At 32.0% G+C, this 12,500-nt stretch overlaps 2 protein-coding genes across 2 annotated transcripts in view; one reads left to right on the top strand and one right to left on the bottom strand.

Annotated features, from left to right (window-relative positions):
• The window catches only part of LOC137623191 (pro-resilin-like), a 76,568-nt gene that overhangs the window by 19,837 nt on the left and 44,231 nt on the right, over positions 1–12,500 (top strand). The window lies entirely within an intron of this gene.
• On the bottom strand, positions 5,576–7,917 carry LOC137623803 (cuticle protein 7-like). Its single transcript, XM_068354618.1, has 2 exons — positions 7,844–7,917; positions 5,576–5,983 (listed from the first exon to the last, which is right to left on the bottom strand). Exons 1-2 carry the CDS (start codon positions 7,892–7,894, stop codon positions 5,705–5,707), a joined length of 330 nt encoding a protein of 109 aa, XP_068210719.1. The 5' UTR covers positions 7,895–7,917; the 3' UTR covers positions 5,576–5,704.

The raw sequence follows: 12,500 nt of genomic DNA on the forward strand, positions 1-12,500 counted from the left end.
TAAGACCTGAGGATCTTATATTATGCTTGTAAGAAGATCTATAGATCTCAAAGGCATTTAGAATGTCATTTGCGAAGACAAGTTCAAGGTTCCTGGAAGGTTTTTCCACTGGATACGATCAGGCTAGTAGGAATAATTGCCAAGTAGTCCTTATAAATTAGTTTCCTTTCAATCCTATTAATGTTATTTTATAGTCATGATTCTCCTAAGATCTGAGGATCTTATAATATGATTTTCCGAAGATCTAAAGATCTCAAAGGCATTTAGAATGTCATTAAGGATCTTATAATGTGATGCCAGGCTAGTAGGATTAGTTGCCAAGTAGCGCCTTTAAATCAGTTTCTTTTCAATCCTACTGAAGATCTTTTATAGTAATGATTTTCCTAAGACCCGTGGATCTTATAATATGATTGTAAGAAGATCTGAAGATCTCAGTCATTTAGAATTTCATTAAGGATCTTATATTGTAATACCAGGCTAGTAGGAATAGTTGCCAGATAGCGCTTGTAAATTAGTTTCTTTTCAATCCTTTTGAAGTTATTTTATAGTAATGATTCTCCTAAGACCTGAGGATCTTATGATATGATTTTCCGGATATTTAAAGATCGCAAAGGCATTTAGAATGGCATTTAGGATCTTATAATGTAATGCCAGGCTAGTGGGAATAGTTGCCAAGTACTGCTTTTAAATTAGTTTCTTTTCAATCCTATTAAAGTTATTTTATAGGAATGATTCTCCTAAGACCTGAGGATCTTATAATATGATTTTCCGAAGATCTAAAGATCTCAAAGGCATTTAGAATGTCATTTGCGAAGACAAGTTCAAGGTTCCTGGAAGGTTTTTCCACTGGATACGATCAGGCTAGTAGGAATAGTTGCCAGATAGCGCCTATAAATTAGTTTCTTTTCAATCCTAGTAAAGTTATTTTATGGTAATGATTCTCCTAAGACTTGAGGATCTTATAATATGATTGTAAGAAGATCTAAAGATCTCGAAGGCATTTGGAATGTCATTTAGGATCTTATAATGTAATACCGGGCTAGTAGGAATAGTTGCCAAGTATCGCTTTTAAATTAGTTTCTTTTCAAACCTATTAAAGTTATTTTATTGTAATGATTCTCCTAAGACCTGAGGATCTTATAATATGATTTTCCGAAGATCTAAAGATCTCAAAGGCGTTTAGAATGGCATTTAGGATCTTATAATGTAATACCAGGGTAGTAGGAATAATTGCCAGATAGCGCTTATAAATTAGTTTCTTTTCAATCCTATTAAAGTTATTTTATAGTAATGATTCTCTTAAGACCTGAGGATCTTATAATATGATTGTAAGATCTGAAGAACTCAGTTATTTAGAATGTCATTTAGGATCTTATAATGTAATACCAGGCTAGTAGGGATAGTTGCCAAGTAGCACTTTTAAATTAGTTTCTTTTCAATCCTACTAAAGTTCTTGTAAGGTAACGATTCTCCTTAGATCTGAGGATCTTATAATACGATTTTAAGAAAATCTAAAGATCTCGAAGGCATTTAGAATGGCATTTAGGATCTTATAATGTAATACCAGGCTAGTAGGAATGGCTGCCAAGTAGCGCTTATAAATTAGTTTCTTCTCAATCCTATTAAAGTTCCTTTATAGTAATGATTCTCCTAAGACCTGAGGATCTTATATTATGATTGTAAGAAAATCTAAAGATCTTAAAGACATTTAGAATGTCATTCAGGATCTTATAATGTAATACAATGACATGAAATATTTTAGTACTCTTTAAAGGTAATGCTTCTCATAGTACTTTTATTTTAAAGTAAGGCCTCTCATAGTACTTTTTTAAAAAGTAATGATTATCAATTCTCATAGTTGGAATTTTATAGGAGAACTTTGGGTGCAAAAGTAAATTTTTTATTCAATCTTGTGTCTAATTGATGATTTCTTATGAAGATTTCGTAATTGTGTTAAGAAATTTAATATTTCTCTTCCGGTATTTTTTTTTATTATTTTGCAATATTTTTTCCCAGATGTAAATTCTAGATCAGTTTATCATTCTTTTCGTGGAAGAGAGAGAGAGAGAGAGAGAGAGAGAGAGAGAGAGAGAGAGAGAGATTCACTTTTGTACGAAATAAAAGCATATGTAAATGTAAGGAAATTAGTAGAAGAGCTAGAGAAAGAGAGCCTTACCTTATTGCCTTATTTTATGTTTGGGTTCCCCAGGTCCCTCAGAGAGAGAGAGAGAGAGAGAGAGAGAGAGAGAGAGAGAGAGAGAGAATAGATATTGCCTTTACGAAATATAAGCAAAAATAATTGTAAAGATATGAGTAGAAGAAAGAGAAAGATTTTAACTAAAATACGAGAGAGAGAGAGAGAGAGAGAGAGAGAGAGAGAGAGAGAGAGAGAGAGAGTTTTCATTTTTTTGTTCATGACCCTGGGCGCATAGTCCAACACGTCTAAAGGTCATTTTTGCCTGTTGGGTGGAGCCCTGTTAACAAGGCACGATTACTATCATAAACTGGGTCTGTCCATTGGGGCCAGTTCATGAGGGATTGTTCATTTAGGTCTGTTCATTCCTGTCTGTTCATTTGGGTCCATTCATTACTGTCATTTGGGTCTGTTCAATCTTACCAATTCAACTGGATCTATTCATCACTGTATGTTGATTTGGGTCCTGCCTATTCAAATGAATCTGTTCATCTCTGTCTATTGATTTGGGTCTGTCCATTCCAGTCTGTTCACCTGGATCTGTTCATTCCTGTCCCGTTCATCTGGGTCTGTTCTTCACTGTCTGTTGATTTTGGTCTGTCCATTCCTGTCTGTTCATTGGGATCCGTTAATTCCAGTCTGTTCATTCCTGTCTGTTCATTTCGAGCCGTTCATCCCTGTCTGTTCATTCCTGTCTGTTCATCACAGTACCTGAACGTGGGCAAAAACCTGCCCATGAAAGCAATTATTTGTCGTTAGTAATAGCTTTATCAAATTCTTTTTCTTCTTTTTTTATTGTAAGGTTTTAATTTTAAGCTGAGGCCGATGGCATGGGCAACTTCATCGTACCCTTTTTCCTGTTCAGGCCCGAGGAAACGTTCAAGCTATTCCGGTTTTTTTTTTTTGGGGGGGGGGGTTATTATTTTTCTCTCTTTTTTAGATAATTCTTAATAAATGTCATTTATGTCAAACATTATTATTATTATTATTATTATTATTATTATTATTATTATTATTATTATTATTATTATTATTATTATTATTATTATTATTATTATTATCATTATTATTATTATCAATATGTTGAGTTCATAATAATAATAATAATAATAATAATAATATAATAATAATAATAATAATAATAATAAATAGCCACTTAAAACGAACTAGTAAGAAAACAGTCATAAAAATTAAAGTTCACCATAAGTTCTACCAATTTCAAAGTAGCCAAACCCACTGAACCGTGCTGTTGTATATTTGACCCCAGGTCAGCTACATACCCTGGGCTCTACCTAACAGCTGTTTGACCTTTAAATAAAACCTGATTTTATATATGATGCAATCACGATTATTTTAAGAAGATATAAAAGTAGAAATAAATTTGAAGTATGATAAAAAATATTTAATCTTTTAATACAGGAGTTGGGGCTCAAAATCTCATATGAAGGTGCTGATTAATATTTGATCTTTCGTAGGCCTTTCTCAAAAGAATGTGGAAAGTGGTATTTTACTTGTAATTATGCGTTAAAAGGGTGAACTAGGAAAGGGCGGTTCTGCTACTTCTAGAAAAAAATTAAGTACATTTATTTAATTCTAGGTTTGAAGACACGATTAGCTGGTATATATTATATATATGATATATATGTGTGTATATATATATATATATATATATGTATATATATTCATATATATGTATATATATTCATATATATATGTATATTTATGTAAATGTATGTATATATATATATATATATATATATATATATATGTATTTATATATATATGTATATTTATGTATATATATTTATATATATATATGTATATATATATGTATATATATATGTATATATATATATATATATATATGTGTGTGTGTGTGTGTGTGTGTTTGTGTGTGTGTGTGTCAAGCTTCGGAGAAATGTTACGTATTCCATGGATTGAAAAATGATTAAAGAGAAAGGCATAACCACTTATATTATGACCAAGTCACAAAAAAGTATATATAAATGCTTTCCCTTCCCACTGTGAAATAATTTCTTGCATTAGAAAGTTATCTCAACTAAGAAATGTATTTTGAATAAGGTTTTAGATGTATTATTAATGAGCTATAATATATATTATTCGAAGAGTTCTACGGATCAAGTTATATTAATCAATTGGATAAATTTATCCAATTAGAAAAGACCATGGAATCGTACTAGTGTTATGAACATATAAGTTATCTTCCTGAGGTCGTATGCGGGTTCTAAGTCTCTTTCAATTCCTCGTAGGTTTTTCATAGGTCATACCAAATTTTGAGTACCTCTTTGAACTTTTAGAAATCGTATTTTGGAGTAAATTATATTCCTGGACATCCAGAAATCGTACTGAGGTATAAGATTAAAAATGTACTTCTAGGAGTTAAGTCTTCATAGACTTTCAGACCTCTTACCAATATCTTAAAACTGTCGACGGACTTCCAGGACTCGTACTAGGATCTTAAAACTGTTGACAGACTTCCAGGGCCCGTACCGAGATCTTAAAACTGTCAACAGACTTCCAGGAGTCGTAATGAGATCTTAAAACTATCGACGGACTTCCAGGATATGTGCTGGGATCTTAAAATTGTCGGCGGACTTCCAGGAGTCTTACTGAGATCTTAAAATTGTCGACGGACTTCCAGGAGTCGTAATGAGATGTTAAAACTGTCGACAGACTTCTGAGGCAATCTATAGACTTTTAAAGATCTTACTCAACCCTAGAGGTTTAAATGGTTTATATGTCACTCATGAATGGCTGAGGCATTGGATAGAACAATGCCCTAGAGACTGACCATATATTCTATATGATCAGCGCCCAAGCCCTCTCTTCATCAAGCTGGGAACAGGGAGAGATAGGCAATGGCTGTTGTTAACTCAGCAGGTAGACCTATAGGCTCCCCTATACCCCCATCCTTAGCTCACAAGGATGATGAGGTTGCAGACAGTACTTGAAACTATACATGTTGAAAGGAACTCGAACCCACGTCCAGATGACTGCTAGGCATGGATGTTCCTTATAGGCTACCACAGAAATATTTCAGGATACATTCAAATTATATCCACCAATTGTCATAAGTTGTACATAAATCCAGACTTGTGGTTTAAATCCCTTTGTATTATTAACCAAAAGGAAGGTGTTGCGTCATCATTACAAATCTAAGTTGCATAAGTCTATGTGTAATCTATGTCATATATGAGACACTAAAGAATATCTCATGTAATGAATTACACGAAGAAGAATCTATAATTCTTTTGAACTTCTTTCACGAAACGACAAGAATATTTAATGAACTAGTTTCGAAGAGAATAAAATGTGAAGCATTTGGTTAAAAAAAATTGGAAAAGAACCTCAACATTAAATATTTAATTTTTATTTCGAGATTTATTGACGACAACAACAACAAGAGACATTATTTAGATTCACAGAATCTACAAAACAAGATTTTCTTTCGTTGAAAAATGACTTTCACACAAATACATTTCGTCATAATCATTCATCTGACTCGTCCGATTCCTCGGATTCAGATTCCTCAGATTCGATATCTCCTTCGTAGGTGACTTCGGCTACGTATCCGTCGTCACCATCGACCGTATAGGACACCTTCTGCACACGACCGTCGGGGAGCTGGACGTAGTACGACCCCTGGGTGTAGTCTCCGTCGCGAGTTTCTTGTTGCCCGAATTCGTTGCTGGAGGAGTCGTCGCTCACGGCCCAGGTGAAGCTGTATTTGGCTTCGCTGGATTCGTATGACTCCTCTGAGGATGAATCCTGGAGATAATACGTTAAGAAATAGATGTCAAAGCTTCGGAGAGGTATAGGATACATAGGTGATTCCTTTGTACATCATATCTTTAGAGAACTGATGTATAGATTACATTAAAAAGTAGGGCTCCAAAAAGGTTTCCTGTGGGGCTAATGTTACCGGGAAATAAGAGATAAAGACTACATTGAGACATAGGACTCCTCAGAGAAATCGTTTGTATGACGACGCGAAGGATTTTAAAGGATTTGGGAGGGGCTAATATCATTAGGAAATAAAGATAAAGATTACATTGAGATATAGGACTAATTGGATGAATCCTTTGTAGGACAATTCGAAGGATTTGTGATGGGCAAATGTTATTAGGAAATAAAGATAAAGACTACATTAAGATAAAGGACTCTTCAGAGGGACCCTTTGTAGGACGACTTAGAGGATTTATGAGGGGCTAATACTATTAGGTAATAAAGATAAAGACTAAATTAAGACGAAATTCTCCTCAGAGGAATCCTTTGAAGGACGACTCAAAGGATTTGTGAAGGGCTAATATTATTAGGAAATAAAGATAAAGCCTACATTGAGATACAGGAATTCTCAGAGGAATCCTATGGCAGTGATAAGCTTGAATGATAGATACCACAACAGTATCATGAAATTAAATTTCTCGGAAGAATCCTGTAAGGTTGATATTGATAGGAAATATATATAAAGAGTACTTTAAAATTTACTACTCTGATGTGGTAATATATTTGGGGAATAGATAAAAAGACTACCTTGAGATGAAAGTACTCTTTAGAGGATTCCTGTGAGGTGTTATTTTAAGAAATAGATTCGAAAATAAAATATAAAAGACTCTTGAGAAGATTCCTTTGTGGTATACTATAGTTGGCCAGTAGATTATAAATTCCACTTGAAGATATAAAATTCTTCAGAGGATTCCTGAGGGATTGATGTCATTAGGAAATAAATATAAAGACTATATAAGATTCAAGACTCTCTAGAGGAATTCTATGGGGATAATGTAGTTGGGATATAGATAAAAGGTCCATCTCATGATATAAGACTTCAAAAGATTCCTGTAGCGGCGATGATATTAAGAAATTGATATAAATACACCATATGATTTAGAAGTCTCCAGAGGATTGCTGTGAGTTAGGAAATAGGAAAATTCAGTTAAAGTTATAGAATTCTTCAGAGGATCCTGTGGAGAGTGATATTATGAAATAGATATGGAAACTGGCTAAGTTTAAGACTCTTCTGAGGGTTCACATTAGGATGATATGGCTAGGAAATGAACATGAAGTCCACTTCAAGATTTAGAATTCCTCTGAGGATTGTTGCAGGATTGATATCATTAGAAAATTAATATGAAGACTATATAAGATTTAAGAGTCTTCAGACGATTCCTGTGGGATGATATAATTAAGAAATAAAAATAGTTATTATATTTGAAAATAAAAGTTCTATTAAGAATCTTTTGAATTATATTGTTAGGAAATATACACCTTGAATATTATGACCCTCTCAATAGTTAGAATTTTTAGAATATTCGTCTGCAGTTAACATCGCGAGTAAATAGAATTCCTAAAAAACATAGCTTACTAAAGTATTCAGTGGTAGATATAATCCCTCCACTGACATATCCAGCATTGGAAAAGAATAATAGTAAGAGTCAAAATGAATTCAATCTGCAGACATAAGCAAATATACTAACAAATAGTATACTGAACTTATAAAAACACATATCATTCGTAAACAGATTTGTTATGTGAACCCTTAAAATGAAGGGAAATTAGTTTCATAGCAAATGAGTCTTGCCAAAGTATCTGGTATTCAAAATTAATTCTCTATTTGAAATATCGTCTCACCTCAGAATCTTCTTCGTTGTCGAAGATTGGGCGGGTGTCCGCTGCAGCCATAGCTAGCAGGCCCAAGGCAATCAAGAGCTGTGGAAATAATAATAATAATAATAATAATAATAATAATAATAATAATAACAATAATAATATCGATGATGATGATGATAATAATAACAGTTAAATGTATTGACGGATGGTTTTCAGTCGACTCGCTATTAGATATTTCACCAGCAAATCCACGAAAAGCAGGGGACAACTGTATTACATTTATTACTGATTTTTTCTATGCATTAGAAACTGCATACTTATATTTTTTTAGTGATAATAATAATAATGATAATAATAATAATAATAATAATAATAATAATAATAATAATAATAATAATAATAATAATAATGATAATGATAATTGACGGATGGTTTTTAGTTGACTCGCTATTAGATATTTCACCAGCAAAATCCACGAAAAGCAGGGGACAACTGTATTACATTTATTAACTGATTTTCTCTATGCATTAGAAACTGCATATTTTGATTTTTTTTAGCAATAATAATAATAATAATAATAATAATAATAATAATAATAATAATAATAATAATAATAATAATAATAAAGACTTCAAGAGCATCGATTTTCGAAGTATTTGTCTTCTTTTACAAGAAAATCCACCAAGTCTGTACATCAGCCAGTTAAACAAACCTGAGATGAACCAGATTTTAAAACTGAAAACACAGCGACTATCTGAAGTCCCTTTTAGAGGAAAAATTTATCACATTCGAGGAGATTCAAGGCATGAAAACTCCAAAATTTCTCACCTTTGCGTTCATGGTGTGTCGTAGAGAAGGTGTCGTTCGTAAGTGATGCTCAAGCTATAGCTGGCAGGGCATTTTATACCTCATTCCAAATCGGTCCTTTCTCCCACCCGCTACTATGGCGAGCAGGTTTTTAGGTTCTCCGGATTCTGCACAAAAAAATCTAATATATTACTTCTAGGGCAGTAACCGGTTCTGATGTTAAGTGTGTCATAGGGGTGGGGTGGTTTTTTTTATTGTTACAAATTCGCTTTTACTTGAAATTCATTTGAGTTCGTAGGTAGCAACTAAAGTCCTTTGCCGTGTGTGTCAGTGTGTTTCCAATTCTGCCAAGGGCTTCGCGAGCAGTTGCACAATTGAGTTCTGGGTCATTTCTAAAGAGATTTCGGTTTTTCTGTTTTCGGTAGGGTTGGTTAGATAGTCTAGCTAATTAAAGCTGGGTTACACACTAATACACAATGACACATACACATATATACACATGCACACATATATATAAATATATATATATATATATATATATATTATATGTATATATTTATATACTGTATGTATGTATATATATATATATATATATATATATACTGTATGTATGTATATGTGTATTTATATGTGTATATATGTATATATTTATATACTATGTATATATATATATATATACATATATATATATATATATATATATATCATGTGCGTGTGTGTGTGCGTATAAGACAGTAGCTTTCATATTCATTCGATAGATTAAATGCAAAACATGTATCGACATCCACGTACATTTAAAGAAACCCTCCAATTTTGCATTTGAAAATAGCTACCCTTTGATAAGAAAAACTAGAAATTGCTTCAGACTCAATTTTGCAACCAGTTATGATTTTCTTGATCGACTCCGTTAATGGAATAATGAGAGGAAAGATAGAATTACTTGCAAAAAATCGTATGATTGATGGCATAATGCTTGACAGGTGGTTTTCTGAAGACTTGCAAATCTAGTAGAATAACTAGAGGGGTACTCAGTTGTGAGCAGACCTCCGCCACAGCAGCTTATTTCTCGGTCTTAACATGTCTTAATTGAAGTGGATTTTCATAAATTCAAATATGAACCAAGTTTGAAGGCTGTGACAACGATGTCCAAAATTATGTTTGAATACATGAATTGGACATTTTGCTTGACTGTGACCTTGACCTTTGACCTTAACATACACTCAAATATGAACCAGGTTTGAAGTCTGTGGCAACGGTGTCCCAACTTATGGCTGATGAATTGGACATTTTGCTTGACTGTGACCTTGACCTTTGACCTTAACATACTCTCAAATATGAGCCAGGTTTGAAGTCTGTGACAACGATGTCCAAACTTATGGCTGATGAATTGGACATTTTGCTTGACTGTGACCTTGACCTTTGACCTTAACATACTCTCAAATATGAGCCAGGTTTGAAGTCTGTGACAACGATGTCCAAACTTATGGCTGGTTACGTGAAGTGGACATTTTGCTCGACCGTGACCTTCACCTTTGACCTTGACCTTCCAAAATTTGATAATTTTCAGCTTTTAACATAATAGTTAATCCATGTAAGTTTCATTATTCTACGATCAAAATTGTGGACTGGAAGCTGTTCACAAACAAACACACACACATGCGCTAACGAATACAAACAGGGGTGAAAACATAACCTCCTTCCAGGTTTGTTGGCAGAGGTAATTAAAACATAAGGGAAAATATGATTTGACGTATTAATGAAAACAGTACAATGCTATAACTGAAGTAAAATTAAAGAAAATTACTCTTTTTATCTATGGGTTAAACGGAATGTATTAATATATTTTTACTGTTATTTACTTTATCTACTTACTCATAAACTTAAATGAAACAGAGCATAGAACTATAACTAAATTAAATATATAATGTATCATAGACTTTCCTTTGAATGGGAATACCTTAACGCGGTGAAAGGGTTTGTGTATCGCCATAATTAGCAGAGGTGTACTAGTCAGGGACACCCATACTAGGTTGGTTTGCTAAGAGCGATCTCACACAAGTTTCTCACTTTCACTGATCTACAGTTGGCTAGCGTGAGGATAAAACTGGCCAAACACCAGACATGAATAAAGAAATGTCTGAGGCCTTTGTCCTGCAGTGGACTCAAAACTGCTGCATTTTTTGTTGTTTTTTGTTGTTTAATAGACTTAAAATGTCCAGAGAGTATATTTTCTCTTAATTCATGAAATAATCTATAATTGCATAACGGTTTTTTTTAGTTCATGAAAATCTCTATAATTGCATAATATTTTTTGCTTTATTTCATGAAATTCTCTATAGTTGCACAATGGTGTTTTTTTTTAATTCAAGAAATTTTCTATACTTGCATGTTTTTTTTTAATTCATGAAATTCTGTATAATTGCATAATGTTTTTCTTTAATCCATGAAATTCTCTATTATTGCATAATTTTTTTTCTTAATTCATGAAATTCTCTATAATTGCATAATGTTTTTATGATTCATGAAATTCTCAATAATTACATAATGTTTTTTTTTATTCATGAAATTCTCTATAATTGCATAATGCCTTTTTTTAATTCATGAAATTCTCTATAATTGCATAATGTTTTTATAATTCATGAAATTCTCTATAATTGCATAATGTTTCTTTTATTCATGAAATTCTCTATAATTGCATAATGCTTTTTTTTAATTCATGAAATTTTCTATAATTGCATAATGCTTTTGTTTTAATTCATGAAATTCTCTATAATTGCATAATGCTTTTGTTTTAATTCATGAAATTCTCTATAATTGCATATTTTTTTTTTAATTCATGAAATTCTCTATAATTGCATAATGTTTTTGTTTTAATTCATGAAATTCTCTATAATTGCATAATGCTTTTGTTTTAATTCATGAAATTCTCTATAATTGCATAATGTTTTTGTTTTAATTCATGAAATTCTGTATAATTGCACAATTTTTTTAATTCATGAAATTCTCTATAATTGCATAATGCCTTTTTTTAATTCATGAAATTCTCTATAATTGCATAATGCTTTTTTGATTCATGAAATTCTCTATAATTGCATAATGCTTTTTTGATTCATGAAATTCTCTATAATTGCATAATGCTTTTTTGATTCATGAAATTCTCTATGATTGCATAATGCTTTTTTGATTCATGAAATTCTCTATAATTGCATAATGCTTTTTTGATTCACGAAATTCTCTATAATTGCATAATGCTTTTTTAATTCATGAAATTCTCCATAATTGCATACAGTAGTAAAAGTACATTTGAACTTGGTACCTATAATTTGCTTGCCTTGTTTCGTAATTTACTTCTTATTGATCTATCTGTCTCAATCTAACTCATCTGAATGATTGTATTTCCTGCTATTTTCAATAGTATTTCAACTTTCAAAATTCTCTTTCAGTATCATGTGCTTTCCCTATGGGAACATTAGTTAAATTTACTATTTATTGTCTACTATTTTATTAGTATTACTATTAGATTCCTCTTTCAGTGCTGTAGTGCTTTCCCTATTGGAACATTAGTCAAATTTACTATTTATCGTCTTAATATATTTTATTCGATATTATAATTTTTTCTTTTCATTTATTACTTTCCAATTATTTTTCTTTTTCGTACTGTGCAACTCTCTCTCTCTCTCTCTCTCTCTCTCTCTCTCTCTCTCTCTCTTGTTGAGAATTCATTGCTTCCAGCATTATCATCATTATTTTTTTTTCTTTTTTTAGCAAAATTTGTACCAAACGATGTAACAACCACCGGTTGATTTTTTTTAGAGACACGATTCTAGAGTCTAAATTTCGAGTTTTCAAAGGTCCTTTTTAATGCTTTCAA

Source organism: Palaemon carinicauda, chromosome 30 (assembly GCF_036898095.1).
Source record: "Palaemon carinicauda isolate YSFRI2023 chromosome 30, ASM3689809v2, whole genome shotgun sequence".
In the NCBI taxonomy this organism is placed as follows: domain Eukaryota; kingdom Metazoa; phylum Arthropoda; class Malacostraca; order Decapoda; family Palaemonidae; genus Palaemon; species Palaemon carinicauda.

Bases quoted from the DNA above. Each gene is read 5' to 3' on its own strand.
- LOC137623803 (XM_068354618.1), bottom strand. From the start codon at position 7,894: ATGGCTGCAGCGGACACCCGCCCAATCTTCGACAACGAAGAAGATTCT. The intron at 5,984-7,843 runs GTGAGACGATAT...TATTATCTCCAG, and splicing joins ACAACGAAGAAGATTCTGAG to GATTCATCCTCAGAGGAGTC.